At 37.3% G+C, this 15872-nt stretch overlaps 1 protein-coding gene and 1 long non-coding RNA gene across 2 annotated transcripts in view; one reads left to right on the forward strand and one right to left on the reverse strand.

Moving 5' to 3' along the window:
* Positions 1-835: 835 nt before the first annotated feature.
* LOC148131226 (uncharacterized) lies at positions 836-3401 on the reverse strand. Its single transcript, XR_015748598.1, has 2 exons — positions 2617-3401; positions 836-1122 (listed from the first exon to the last, which is right to left on the reverse strand). It is a non-coding gene; the product is annotated as an uncharacterized LOC148131226 (long non-coding RNA).
* A 71-nt stretch (positions 3402-3472) lies between these two features.
* The window catches only part of PATJ (PATJ crumbs cell polarity complex component), a 165981-nt gene continuing 153581 nt past the window's right edge, over positions 3473-15872 (forward strand). The window contains exons 1-6 of the mRNA XM_087960374.1: positions 3473-3588; positions 5209-5320; positions 6719-6773; positions 6878-7044; positions 11264-11446; positions 13767-13906. Of these exons, the coding sequence (XP_087816500.1) occupies positions 6752-6773; positions 6878-7044; positions 11264-11446; positions 13767-13906 (512 nt within the window). The 5' untranslated portion in view covers positions 3473-3588; positions 5209-5320; positions 6719-6751. The remainder of the gene's footprint in view (positions 3589-5208; positions 5321-6718; positions 6774-6877; positions 7045-11263; positions 11447-13766; positions 13907-15872) is intronic.

Raw genomic sequence — 15872 nt, forward strand, 5'->3', positions numbered from 1 at the left:
AACACATTATTTCCTTCCATTTATACAGCTTCCCATCTCATAACAATTCTGAGTAGTTTAAAAACAATACAACATAAAACATGAACGACAGCTGAGGAAATACCGTAAAAGAGATTCTCTAAATAAATTATATACTGCTGCTGCCCAACTTTATAGCACTGAGGACTAAGCTTGTAGGTAAATGAATGAAAGTCTCTTCTCTCAGAAGCCTTCTGGGTCTATACAATTTAGGTCCTTTGGTGCAGTAGTTTGGTAGTTATTGAAACTATTGGTAATCCTTAATGACTGGAATTGGAAACTGAGATTCCATTGCTAAGTAACGTAGTCAAAAAGTGTAGTATCACTTGGATGTTCCACTCTGCAACAACAGTTCCAGCAGTCTCCAGCTACCGTTGTTAAGCAAGGACCATGTGGAACCATGACTTGATTTTTCCTATGGTTTTCACATAATGTTGCTTGTGGGAAGGCTGCAGGGAGGACTGCAGTCACAATTATGTGACCACAGGTTGAAAAATCTGGCTGAATGCCCAAATTGTGATCACATGACGCAGGGGCATTGCAACAGCCAGCCCTTAAGAACCAGTCATTAGTACCACTCATTCAGTGCTAATGTAAGTTCAGTCACCGAATGAAAGGTTGTTAATCCAGGACTACTGATATTATCTGTTTTCCAGGAAGTGCCTCACTTAGTGAGCCAGGGAACTAGATCTCCCACTATCTGTATTATTTTCTAGCACATTAAAAGGGAAAAATAAAGAAAAAAGAAAATATATACTTCCACTGCCAACTTTATAGCACTGAGGCATTTGACTAACAGAATCTGCTCCTCTTTACCACCACCTCTATGGGCAAACAAAAGATGAATAAAATCACACTTTATTAAAGGGGGAAAAGGAAACGTGTAAAAAATATGTTTTCATTTTATACAGTAACAAAACAGCGTCAAATGAGATAAAACTATATATAGTTTTTCAGATCGCAGACATCATCTTAAAAGAATCTCTATGGAGATTCTCAGTCATCCAGGTCATGATTGTCCCAAGTACCTAGACTTTGTTTTTTCCTGATGTTTTCCAGATGTTTCACTTCTCTTTCAAGAAGCTTCTTCAGTTTCAATTCCGGCTTCAGAATTGAAGAAGCTTCATAGATGAGAAGCAAAACATGTTCAAGGAAAAAAACAATGAAAGTCAGTTGCCTTTTGAAAAAGCACCTTTGAGATATCTTAAAAGAACTTTGGACACAAAAATAGACATTAGAATCTCTGGCACACCACAAAATTATGCTAATCTGCTCTTTTTTTACATATAGCTCTACTGTACTGGTATTGAAGGTCTACGTTACAAAACACACAGTTCTTGAAATGGCATAGAAACAATCAATACTCGTTACTAAGTATCATACTTTAAATACACAAAGATAAAATCGAAACAATCTTATGTCAGCTTACTAACTTTTTTCCTTTTCCTATTGAGAATTGATGGTCTTTTGGAATATGTGTCGATTTGTTACTGAAAAAACCATTATTCCTGCATATTCCAAATTAAATCTGAGGTCAAGAACAGATCTTTAGCTTTGGCCAGGAACTTCTGTCTTGGTTAAAACAAAACAAAACAAAAAGATACCTCTAGCATTAAAAAGAGGAAATATGGGATAATCTGCAGTCTGATGTATAAATCGAATATTTGCAATTTGTCTAGTGTGGAGATGAACTCTGATGGAATGTGAACATGATAGCTTTACAACAGTTAACAATGTGAAAGTAGCCCCAAGAGCAAATTCACGTAGTCTTTGACTTCATTTTGTCTTCATTTAGTGACTGTTGAAATGGTACTGAAAAAATTGACTTATGACCATTTTTCACACTTATGACCATTGCGGCATCATGGTGACATGATCAAAATTCAGATACTTGGCAACTGACTCATATTTATGATGGTTGAAGTGTCCTGAAGTCATGTGATCACCTTTTACAACCTTTTGACAAGAAATGTCAATGGGGAAGCCACATTCACTTAACAACTGTGTTACTAACTTAACAACTGCAGTGATTCACTTCACTGTGGCAAGAAAGGCTATAAAACGGAGCAAAACTCAGTTAACAAATGTCCCACTCAGCAACAGAAATGCTGGGCTCAATTGTCAGAAATCAAGGACTACCCATAATAACATTTCAGAAAGCATGGAAAGATTACAGTACAAGGTGAAGTCAACCAATCACACAATACATGATTCTACCAATAAAGCAAATGTTTTACTTAGCACCAAGAAATTCATAAACTGTTTTCCTATGGTCATTTGCAAACTGAGATGCTAATACTATTCTTTTGAAACTGACACGGTGGATCTCATTTGGTGGGGCAGCTAGGGAAGAACCTCTGCAGTTGATCTTTAGTTCTTGGCAGGTATCCTAGCATTGAAGGGATCCAGAAACTAAATGAATCCAGAAACTCTTGGACACCAAAGAAATGTGTTGACATAATGTTCAGTCCCAGATCAAATTAATTTAAGCATAATAGGTTGTTAAGAGTTTATCTTTGACCAATAACATAGGCTTGTCCCTTGTTGCTTTCATGTTTCTGAACACAAAATCAACCCATAATGTTCTGTAACACTCACTTTTCACAAATGTTGTGTAGCAATTTCATAAATACGATTGGCACAGAAGTGATTGCTTTCAAATCCTATACATAGTGGGTACAATATGAATAAGTACGGAGAAAAATTTAATAGGGAAAGAAAAAAAAACCTGATTGTCATTTCATAAAGCTAACAATTTACCTATTATCTATACAGCCTTCATTTAAAAAAAAAAAACCCTTTATTTTTTGTTGATGTTCTTTTTGGAAAGGAAAAAGCTATTTTCCCACAGCTAGTTAAGGTCATCGAAACGCCATTTCTTCTCTTAAAAAGAGGCATCCCTTCCTGTTTCTACGTGATTCTATTAAACATAGATTCAAAAAGCAAGTCTATGCAACAAAACAGCTGCTGTCTTGCTGATGTCTGAATGTCGGGTTTTAGCTTGACTTGCTGCTGGTGTCACAAACTGCGGGCCTCAGCCCACAAAGGTTTTGCTCATCAGCCTCTTCCCCATGTACACCTAACGAAAAGCTACGGAGTCGGAGCCTCCTTCCCTTTGCTTGTCCCCGACGGCAACGTTCCCATGACCCAACCACATCGTCCCCCCAGCCACTCCTGCAAGGGTGGCCAATTTCTCCCGTCCACGGTCTCCGATTCCCCTTTCTCACTCATTATTTCCCTTTCTCCTCGAATCTCCCTCTTCTACCCCGAAACTAAACCCATCGGCATCCCCCATGGAGGGGGCCGAGGTGGCGGGGTGGGACACTCCTCCAGTCCGCGACCTGAGCGACCCCACCCTCCTTCCCGCTTCTCGGCCCGCGGCAAGCTTGATCTCTCGCCCTCGTCCACCCTGGAGCCCGGTTTGATTTCCTTCACACCCAGCGGCTCCCCCTCGCTGCCGGCTTCCTGTGTTGCAAGGAGCGGTGCGGGTAAAAAACGAAACTCCCGCTTCCGCCCAGGTAAGAAGAAGCCAGGATCGCCCAGCGACAGGTTTCGCCCCCAGCCGAGCAGGTAAGCCCTTCGGCCGATCCGGGCGCGCTCCCGGCTACCTTCCGGGAAGCCACCCCCCACTCCCAGTCGACCCTCTTAGCGGGGAGGAGAACCGGCGGGCAGGCGCTGGGAAGATGCAGTCAGTCGCCCACTTCCTGAAGGCTGGAAGTGTAATGGAAAAAAAGAGAGAGACTTGGGGGAGAACTTGTTGCGCTTCGGGTGGGCGGGTTTGCTGAGCCTTTTATGGTGGGGCGTCCCTCCCTCCTCGCGGTAGGGTTTTTCTTTGAGTCGTTTGTTCAGAGCTATATTTTATATCTATCTATCTATCTGCTTAGATCCGATCCCGGTTGCCCCTATAGAGGCTGGATTTCCTCGGGGGGAGGAGGGGACTTTGCCCTCGTCTCCTGATCGTGGCTTATTTTGAAAGTCGCCCGGGTTGAAGCCTTGAGGGAACAGCTTAAAAGCCGCTAAGACTTGAGTGCAAAGTACAGGCGTGAAGGGATATTTTCAGCTCGGCTCAAAACGCTCGGTAAACGTTAAGCAGCAGCGGCAGTGTTGTGGTTGTGCGGTCTTAGCTGCCAACCACGCAACAGGGCTGACCTTTGATTCGAGGCTGGGCTTGGGGGCTCGTTCCTTGCTGGGAACTTGCTTCGGGGAATAAATAAACCCAAATGGTGAACACGTAAGAAGAGGGGAGCTCCTTTCTTGGGGATCTCTGTATTGATCCTTGATCGGCTGTTTCTGGGCTAAACAACCCACCGTCACTGATGGAGAAGCTCAAGGTTTGGTATGTGATTGGGAACCCCAGACTTGTGCAATTCAATTCCCAGAATTCTCCCCCCCAAGAGTTACTTTTATAAGAGTAATCCTCGTTCACTCAGTGTAGATATTTATGCACTGGATAGCATGGAAGAAAAGAGATTGGAAAGTGTGCTTTTTAGGATAGCTTTTTTTCACTTTGGAAATTAAGTACAGTACTAATTCTTCCTTATGAAATAAATACTAAATAATATTGACATTATAGAGTACTAAAACTTCGTTATGAAATCAATATTAAAATAGATTTGCTTCAGAATGCGTTTGAAACTCCCAATCTAAAACTCACAAATAAAGCAAAATTTCAATATTATTTTTTAAAAATATAAAAGAGGAGGTTCTTTCAATGTTCTACTTAAATCTGGACATACTGGGACAACTGGAATATTATTATCCAAGAGGGTTTATTTATTGTATCTGTTGTGAAAGAATGCTTCAAAACAGAAGAGGGCTTAGATGATGATTGATGTAATGTCCTAGAATTTTCAGTTTCTCTTGTTGCTGAATTTGCATCTAATAATTTACATATTCCCCAAAGCAGGACTGGAGAGAAGGTTTTTGCAATTCCAGGATCACTGTATGCCTGAGAAATCCCAGTTCCCAAGTACAGTCAGGTTTTTAAAAGCCTGTCATGCATGTGTATCTATTAATACACAGAAGGCCAAATAAAGAAACTTGAGACTATGATGTAATAAAACACATACCTATCCAGGGAGTAAACTCAGTACAGTTTCTGAATAGGCATACTAATAATCATCTGCAAATACCATTAAATAAACACAGTGTGACTTATTTAACTTATATGTGACTGATTTTATTCCTTAGCTCTCAATGATGTCAGCCAATGTTACATGCCTATCCGAAAGTAATCCTATTTGAAGTCTGTAGGATTTTATTCTTAATTGGTACATGGTTGCAGCCTAAGGATTTCCATTTGGTGAGACTTTTTTTAAACTGTTCTTCCACATGCTCAAAAAATAAGGAGAGATGGGTCTGAGTTAGTAATGGAACTGTAAACTAAACTGACAAGTTGAAAGAACATCTGGAAGAAGATACATGAATTTATCCATGAGATAACTGAGATTTAAGGTAGATTTAAGGAGGCTTTATACATGTATTTAAGTATGTATGAGATTGGTATGTTTTAACTATACAATAGAGCAAGGATTTCCTAATTGGAAAATGATAATGATTTAAACTATACAACAGAGCAAGGATTTAACTCTGCAGCAGAGCAAGGATTTCCTAATTGGAAAATGATAATGATTTAAAATTACAATTCTAAACAATTCTATTACATTGTTGGTTCACATATGAGGTTTTATTTTTAGCTGAGAGTAATGGGAAATATACAATGCAAATCCCGATTTTGTTCTTACACTCATCATGCTAAGCAAACATAACATGGTGGCTTAACATTATAAACAGAAAATGCTGCATGATATAAATTGTCTGGTATTACCCTGAACTGATTTATTTATCTGTAGAAGAAAGAATTTTGCATTCCACATGGGATAAAATACAAATTTCGTTAGCATGCCTTCTCTTTATCTTGGTATGATTCTATTGATAGCAATGCCCAGTTTATACATATTACAAGATAGTATGTATGTGAAAGTAATATTAATTTAAATAATAGCAGGACAACGTGATGGGAAACTTTTTGTGTTGGTCTAGATTCTATCTCTATGTGTGGCAAGACAGTCCTCAATTTATGAACAAAACTGAGGCCAAAATTTCAATTGCTAAGCAAGGCAGTTTTAAATAAGTTTTCCCTCATTTCACCACCTTTCTTGCCACAGTTGTAAAGTGAATCACTACAGTTGTTTTAGTAACACAGTTAAGTGAATCTGGCTTCCCCATTGACTTTGCTTGTCAGAAGGTTGCAAAAGGAGATCACATGACCCCGGGAAATTGCAACTGTCATAAATACATGCCAGTTGCCAAGTGTCCAAATTTTGATCAGAGGATTACAGGGATGTTGCAATGGCCATAAGTGTGAAAAATGGTCAAAGGTCACTTTTTTTCATTGCTGTTGTAACTTTGGTCACTAAATGTAAGTTGAGGACTTGATGCATGTAAATAACCAGGTTGCTTGTTTAAGATTGATATGTTCTCTGGACCCACGGTAATACTTTTATACACATATATATCTCTTTAGAGTTATTATTGCCACATTAAAAGGGTACAGAAAGAAATATAATATGCACTTCTTTCTATACCCTTTAATGGAGCAATAACAGGCATATGTAAATGTGTGTTTGCCATTTATGTTCTTCAGAGTAAGATTTGTTGAAAGTCAAAGCTTAATCTACATCTTTATTCTAAAATTTAGGCCATATTGAATCAACAGTGCAGATAAGCCAGGATGCCAGAAAATCCAATTGCAGGTAAGTGTGTTTGAAATAAGCTTATCACATGGTTGAAACATTTCAATTATCTTTAGTATGTTTTTTTTAATGAATTGTTATGATGTTTTTGGGGAATCCATCAGATAAGCAGCAGATCCTGAAGATTCTGGAACGTCTACTAATGAAACTTCATGAGAAAGGAGACACTTCCCACAGTGATAATCTGGCTTTTCTATACAATACTCTTAAGAACCCTTTATTCAACCACGTGCTGACTCTTCAGCAGTCAATAAAGCAGCTGAAAGAACAAGTGAGTAATAAAAGAGAAAGATTTGATGGGTGCTGATTGGTTATGTTTGCAAGATAGTTTTGAAGTGGTAGCAATGTTCGTGGGAAGTATCAGGATCACATCAATATGACTTATTACTTTCTATGTACAATGAGAGCTTTGCACTGGGGCCAAATTCCTTGTGTGTCCAATCACACGTGGCAAATTAAGAATTCTGTTCTATTCTACTCTACTCTAGTCTACTCTAGTCTACTCTTATTCCTATTCTGCACCATTTCCTCTTCCTGTAATTCATTATTTAGTAGTTTGATTGAATTAGCTGAAGTGGACAGGGTTCTGAGTTTCCAAAAGCTTTTCATCAGACATCATGGTTATATGGAAGAAGAAGAAAAAGAGAGGGAGATAACTGTATATGAAGATAACTGTATAACTGAGATAACTGTAATTGAAGTTCAGCAACATTCTGCTTTCTCTACCTGCCACTTTGTCCAGACTTGCTCAACCGTCGCAACTTTGAGATGTATAGGCTTTTAACTCCCCCAAACTACCAAACAATCAGTTGTTGGTGGTCTGTCACTGGAGGTTTTTAAGAAGAGAGTGAATAGTCATTTGGTTGGAATGGTATAGTGTCTCCTGCTTGAGCAAGGGGTTGGACTAGAAGACCTCCAAGGTCCCTTCCAAACTTGTTATCCTGGTCTGTTAAAATTCCACATCTAGCATAAATATGACCTGTTAGAAGAAATATACCACTCATGACAAATTTGACATGACAAATCAGGGAAGAGTGATATTTGTACAAATAGTCCTTAACTTATGACCAGTTAGTTCAAAGTTAAGACAGCCTTGAAAAGTTTTTTTCAGCCCATAATGCACTTTCTGCTGTCATAAAATGTTATGCCTTCCCCCTCAGTTCCATGATTACGAGCTGGATGCTTGGCAACCTGTTCCCACTCACAACTGGTTGCCAAGGGCCCCATAATTATGTGGTCACATTTGCAGTCTTTACTGCCAAAGTCAGTTGAGAAGCCAGCAAGGAAGTTTGCAATCTCCTCCTTTCTACTGAGAGGTCTTCCTCTCATCACTGAGAGCCTGGCTGATGGTGTGGCCTACCAAAAGGAGCTATCAAGGGGAGCAGAAACGGAACTCGGATCCAGAATATCCAAACTCCTTTGAGACAGTCCATCAGAGCAGTTCCCTTCCATGCATATTCCACTGAACAATCTGGGAGATTGCTTAATGACCACAACTGGGATTGCTGGGCTTGCATTCACTGAGTGAAGCAATCACACTAACTCACTTAAAAACTGCTTTGCTCGGTGACTGAGATTTTGGTCCCAATTGTAGTCATAAATCAAGGATTACCTAAACATTACTTTTGTGTGAAAATACATGGCAGAACTGAACACTTTTGACAGTTAAAAAAATAAGAACACTTTATTTAGCAAAAATAGCACTAAGAACTAGATCAAGGTTTATTATATTTTTATCGGGATTTTTCTGATAAGAATCTCAGAGCATTTACATGATTTGTCTCCACAATCACGTTGGTATAAACATTATTATGGAATAGGCTTGGTTTAAGACAAGAAACAGCCTCAAATCAAATTTAAAAAGTATAGAAGGTCCAGGACCAAAAATAATGAAAAATTAGCACGTAATACAATAACTATGAAATAAAAATTCAAAATTGCAAGAAAATTCTAAAGCAATTCTCAGGTAACAATTAATAGCATAAAGGAGGAACCAGGTGGCTTTTAACAGCTATGGTTGTGAATAAGAATTTTGCAAACTTCTTAGAGGTTTATGAAAGGTAATCAGCCAGGAAAAAAATAACAGTCTCCTGGTCACATTGACAATTAGTGCTATTAACTATTGGGAATATGAAACCTGATCACCATTGGGTGTGCAATGGACATTTTAATAGTTGTGAGATTATTCTGCCTCCAAGTTTGAATAAAAACAAGTTCAGCTTTCATATGACAATCTTATATTTCTGTTATTGCCCTAATAGTAGCACCCCAATTTGGGCCAAAGTAAATAGTCTTCTGTTGCATATAAGATATTACAGTATTATCTACACTAGCTGCCAGTGTAATTTTGAAGATATATTTATCTGGATCATCTCCAGTCTTCACCTGATATTCCCTAAAGCATTACATCACTTCAGTTAATAGCTGTCATAAAGACTGTATTCTTGTCTCAACAGTCTACAGCTGAGACTGGTTTTGTGACTTCTGGGGTAACTCCAATGCCAAAATGTGTTTAAACTGTATTTTATTTGATTCAGAATAACAAGATGCTTGTATATGGACTTATATTCCAACCTAGTAAGAAAGCTTTAGGGAGTAAAATGTTATTGAAACATATAGGATTACAGCTTAGTCCCCCATGAATCGCTGATGCACACCATTTCTTTAAAAAGCTATAAATCATTATAGTGCCATTTTTTCTTGTCAGTTTTCAAAAGCGAAGTGCCTAAACCTTGAAGCTAGAAATGTCTCTGATAGAAAAGAAATGCTGTCCAAGGTATACATGTGGTTTCAGATATTCTGTTTGCTCTACCTTTTTAAATAAAACCTTTGAGTTAGTCTTGATTCTTGGCAACCATATGGACGAGTCCATGCAGTTTTGTTGTCAGATTTTCAAAAGTGGTTTGTCATTATCATCATGAGGATCCAGATTGTTGGGGGCAATACACTAACTCTGTAAACCACTTAGAGAGAGCTGTAAAGCACTATAAAGTGGTATATAAGTCTAATTGCTACTGTTATCTTCCGATAGCTGAGAGAAAGTCACCCAAAGGCCATCTAAGTGGTTTCTGTGCTTAAGGCAGGATTAAAATTTATGGTCTCCCAGCTTCTAATCCAAAGTCTTGAATTCCAAAACCTTGAATTATGCCATCTTTGGTCTAATCTAAGTATGGTATATAAAATCATACATTGCAGTGACTTACCTATCAATAAATACTTCAGCTTCAACCATAACAACACAAGACCACACAATAGATACAAACTCAAGGTAAACCACACCAAACTTGATTGCAGGAAATACAACTTCAGCAACAGAGTGGTCAATGTCTGGAATACCCTACCTGACTCTGTGGTTTCTTCCCCAAACCCCAAAAACGTTAACCTTAGACTGTCTACTATTGACCTCACCCCTTTCCTAAGAGGTCTGTAGGGGGCGTGCACCAACGTGCCTACCATCCTTGTCCTATTGTTTCTTTTATTTTTCTTATATGTACCCATTTCATGTATTCATAACTATGTATATACTTATACCTATTATCTTGTAAATGATTGACAAATCAAAATAAATTAAATAAATTAAATAAATAAATAAATAAATAAATAAATAAATAATCCTCTGGTTCTAAAATGTGTAGTGTGTGGACAGGAGCAAAATGAAGAGGCACTGATGATTTGTCCTGGAACATTAAAAGAGGTTTTGTGGATTATTGTGATTTTTTTTGTCTTTCAAAATGAAGATGCAGATCACTGTAATTAAATATGTCCTTCTGAGAAAATATATACAGATCAATCTCATTAAAAGTAGTCCTTGACTTACAACAGTTCGTTTAGTAACTATTCAAAGTTACAATGTCACTGAAAAAAGTAACATGACAGTTTTTCACACTTGCAGCCTCCCCATGGTCACATAATCAAAATTCAGACGCTTGGCAACTGACTCATATTCATGATAGTTGCAGTATCCCAGGATAATATGGTCATTTTTTACAACCTTCTATAAAATGGGGCAAAACACATTTAACAAATGCTTAACATCAAAAATTTTGGGCTCAATTGTGGTCGTAAATCAAGGACTACCAGTATTATTTGTTACTTTTTCACAGTTGGATTGGCTGGATTATATAATTCCAAAAAACCCCACAACAATCCGGAGAAATTTGTACTTTCTAGAGTTTAAAGGTTCTTTTATGTAAGAAAACAAAGAACAAAGTGAAATAACAACAAGAAGAATTAATCAATCCTAAACTAAAAGGGTCAGTTTATAATAACAAATCAGGATAATTATTTTTTCTACCTTTTTGTTTCAAAATAATTCTCTTTGGGGGGGGGGCGGTTTCATATACTTGAGGTAAATAATAAGGTGAATATTGACATGTTCAGTTCAACTTCCATCTTATTTAAGCAGTATTATATGCCAATTAATGCTATTCTTTTGTATTAATTATTAAGTATTTAGAATTTGTGGTAACATCTTTTCTTGTTCCTCACAGCTTAGGTATATGCCTCCAGATCGTTCAGTGGATTTTGATTTTACTAGGCGAGGGTTGCTGGTATTTGGGGCTGACCCACATCCTGTTGTTAATGGGAACATCCAGAATGATAAGCAAATGGCTCCACTAATTTCCAGATTTGAAGTGGATGAATTTAATTTGATAATCCAAAAGATGGCAAAGGTAAAAATGCAGTGGTGCATTATTCCAAACTGTATGGTTACTAAAGTCAGTTTCTGAATCATGAATTAATTTTTTTAAACCAAGTCTCATTGCCTCCTTAGCATCTATATACATATATTAAGATCCCTCACAGGCGCAAAGTACCACCAAGCTTAGTGCTGCTTAGCAAAGATAGTATTTTGATATTAAGGCTACTTATACTGTATGGCAATTGTAACTCCAAGTTGAAACAAAGTGGATGCAATTCAGACTCCTCGCTTTGTGACTGACGATCCTTGTTTAAAAACGGCAATGGAGATTGACGGGATTGCCTTTGCTAAGTGATGCAGTTACATAATGTTACACTTTATGGCTGCATTGCTTAGCAGTGGAAATTCCTGTCCCAATTATCATCACTAAGCAAGGACTAGCTGTATTTTTAGGAGAAATGTTGTGTGTGTATCTATATATATATAGTATATGTGTGTGTGTATGGTATTCAGCTTTGTTCAGGTATTATCCCACGTCATTATAGTTGTGCTTTTAAAGTTGTAGTGACGTTTCGGCAGAATCTCATCTGCCATCATCAGGCTTCTGATGATATATATATATCATTATATATATATATATATATATATATATAGATAGATAGATAGATAGATAGATAGATATAGATACCCTGTTTCTCCAACAATACGGCCTCCCCCAATAGGAAGTCCCAGCATGTTTTATAGGCATGAAATGAAATTAAGCCCCTCCCCCCAAATTAAGGCCTATATTAAAACATGCGAAATGGGGGGGAATGGTGGGGGGGCTTGCCGTTAGGAAGTACTTTTGTTGCACACCCAGATATGGTGCTGCCTGCGTTGACCCCGATACGAAGTGCCCCACTAATGCCGAGGTCAACATCCAAGCTGTCACCGCCCGCCCGAAGATGCAAGGGGCGGGAATTAAGTCACCCCCGAAAAGACGGCCTAGCCATTTTTTCGGGGCTCAAAAAGAAATAAGACCCAGCCTTATTATATGAGAAACACGGTATGTATGTATGTATGTATGTATGTATGTACGTACGATAATACATACATAATATATATATATATATATATATATATATATATATATATATAGAGAGAGAGAGAGAGAGTTTATATTAATATAATATAATACAGTATATAATATATAGTGTGTGTATGTATGTGTGTGTATGTATGTGTATATATATATATATATATATATATATATATATATATATATATATATATATATATGTATATGTATATTTTCACACACACACACATATATACATACACACACAAAATTACATTTTAAAATGGCTTTATAACAAATGGAATACATGTAGAATGATCTAGGAAGAGAGGCTTCCCTGCCATTGTCTTCACTTTGGGGAACATCTTGCGCCAAGAGTTGAGAAAATTCCCCAATCTCTTGACCTTATGTAAATGGGTCAAATGTTGGCTCTACAGCCTCTTGTCTGGGGGCCACAGAGCATCTCGCAACCATGCAGCTGACTAGTTCCTTGAAATCCCCACCCACATGTAATAATTCGATGTTAAATGGCCTCCCCTTTTGATTGTTTAATTGTCATTATTCTAGAATTTTGAAATTTCAACTCTAATTTTAAATTTGTAATAGAGAATAGAATAGAATAGAATAGAATAGAATAGAATAGAATAGAATAGAATAGAATAGAATACTTTATTGGCCAAGTGTGATTGGACACACAAGGAATTTGTCTTGGTGCAAATGTTCTCAGTATGCATAAAAGAAAAGATACATTTGTTAAGAATCAAGAATCATAATGTACAACACTTAATGATAGTCATAGGGTACAATCAGCGATCAAATCATACTAGGAAACAGTCAATATAAATCGTAAGGATACAAGCAACAAAGTTACAGTCCTACAATCACAAGTGGGAGGAGTGATGAGAAGATTAACAGTAATAGTAGTTCAGACTTTGTAATAGTTGAACAGTGTTGAGGGAATTATTTGTTTAGCAGAGTGATGGCTTTTGGGGGAAAAACTGTTTAATATTAATTTATATATGTTGTTTTATTTAATGGTTACCGGTATATTATATTGAACACATCCCAGAGCACCTCTTTGAGGGAGATGTTAGGTTTAAGAATATGAAATATAAATAAATGATTGATGTTTTGACCATGAAGAAAGTGGGACTATACTTTTTAGGTTCTGCAGGTTTGGGAGATTTTTTCACTCATGTTGTGATTCAAATCTTAGTCAACTTTTATTAATAGAAAATGATGCTTTGCAATTGTAGAGATATTGTATTTATAACATTACTTTTCTCCTTCACAGGGCAGGGAAATTGAATATATAGATATAGAGAAACCATCTAATAGGGGCCTTGGATTTAGTGTGATTGCTCTTAAAAATCAAAGCTTTGGGGAAGTTGGTATCTTTGTGAAAGAAGTACAGCCAGGAAGCATAGCAGCCAGGTAAGAAATTTAGCAAGACTTCTTGAGATACTCTGAGATGTCCTATTAACATTTTATAAATTTTATAGTTTTCCTGGCCAGATGATAAGCGGATCAGATTTGAAGAATGCACCACGTCAGTTTTGTAATGATAAATAGGATAATGGTGGTATAGATAATAATTTTAATACAGGAAGTCCTCGACTTACGACCACAATTGAACCCAAAATTTCCAGTGCTGAGCAAGAAATGGTTAAGTGCCCAATTTTACAACCTTTCTTGACACAGTTATTAAGTAAATCATTGCCGTTGTTAAGTTGATAACACAGTTGTTAAGTGAATCTGGCTTCCCCCATTGACTTTGTCAGTCAGAAGGTCGCAAAAGGTGATCACGTGACCCCAGGACACTATAACCATCATAAATGTGAGTCAGTTGCTAAATATCTGAATTTTGGTCACATGACCATAGGGAGATTGCAGTGGTTCTGAGTGTGAAAATGGTCATAAGTCATTGTTTTCAATGCTGTTACTTTGGTCAGTAAACAAATGGTTTAAGTCAAGGACAACCTGTAGTTCTGTGGTGATGAGTACACCGTATTGTTCTTTGTTAAGAATATATTGAAGAGGCTGAGGCAACTTAGCTATTTCTTGACAACATCTGGGAGTTATTTTGTCATGTTTCTGAAGTTCTGGTTTCCTGCTGGAAGGGTGAGACATGTCTTTCTTCTTTTGCCCTCTCTTGTTCAATAGTCCCAATTATGCTTCTTGGTTTTTAATTAAACATGGTATGATAAAGAAGTAAAAGAAATCTTGGGGGAAAAGCTAGAATGAATCTGACTTGATGGACAAGAGGCTATTTGAAAGCATAATCATTGTTGGTGATATAGAAATTATAGTCTTCTTAAATAAAACTGAGTTGTTTGGTTAATGAATTTAATTTCTGAAAGAAAAACATGTCATCATTAAACATAATTCACTTCTTAGATAAACTTGGTCATAAATGTAGATAATCTGAATGTTATAGTTGATACACATCCAACTGGTGCAGCACAATTTAGAGTTGTTTATTTGACATACTTATGAAACCATTGGCAGAGAGTGAATTACATCATATTTTAGTTGTTATTAAAGACCAGACTAAACCAACCAAATTACAACATTGTTTGATCCAGGCTTTGTCTGGATTTGGGAATTTGGTGGCACTTTACCTTGATCAAACCCAACATTGTAACTTGCTTCATATATAGATATAATACTGTAGAACAGGGGTGTCAAACTTGATTTCATTGAGGGCCACATCAGGGATGTGTTTGACCTTGGAGGGCCAGGGGGCATGGCCTGGATGGCCTCCTGAAGCCCTCTGCCAGTGAAAATGGAGCCCAGGGGCATGCGGCTGCCCTGGGCCAAATTTTCAGCCTGGGCGGGCTTCTGAGCTCCGTTTTTGCTGGCAGAGGCACCGCAGGCTGGTCCTTCACCATTTCCAGGGCTGCCTCGAAGGCCAGATCTAAGCACCCTGTGGGCCGGATCCGGCCTGCGGGCCTTAAGTTTGACACCCCTGCTGTAGAATAATGCTCTTTGACTGGTTGGTTGAATGGCTTTTTTTAAAAAAAAATTATTTGGGTTTTCACAAAAACAAAATACAAATAAAACATCTTTTTTGAAAATAGCATGGTCCCAGGTTATCACTTCTTCATACAGACACAAAACTCAATTTCATGCTTATTTTTATATTCTATTCCATATCTTATTACCATTTTATATTTTCTACATAATTTTTCCCTTCTTTTAATTTTCTCAACTTTGTTTTAATTATCTCAATTCAAATCATTATATTTATACTTTTGTCTGTCCTGTTACAATTTCACATTATCTTTTCTTATTAAGCAAATTTTTCCCTGTAGTTACCAATTAGAGTATGACACCTTTATATCCTTTAATTTTATCCATTCAAGCTCTTATTTAAGCTTCAATGTATAGCTTTAAGATT

The sequence above is a fragment of the Notechis scutatus genome, chromosome 3 (assembly GCF_049901735.1).
Source record: "Notechis scutatus isolate UNSWTSFEM ecotype Mainland chromosome 3, rNotScu1.2, whole genome shotgun sequence".
Lineage (NCBI taxonomy): Eukaryota > Metazoa > Chordata > Lepidosauria > Squamata > Elapidae > Notechis > Notechis scutatus.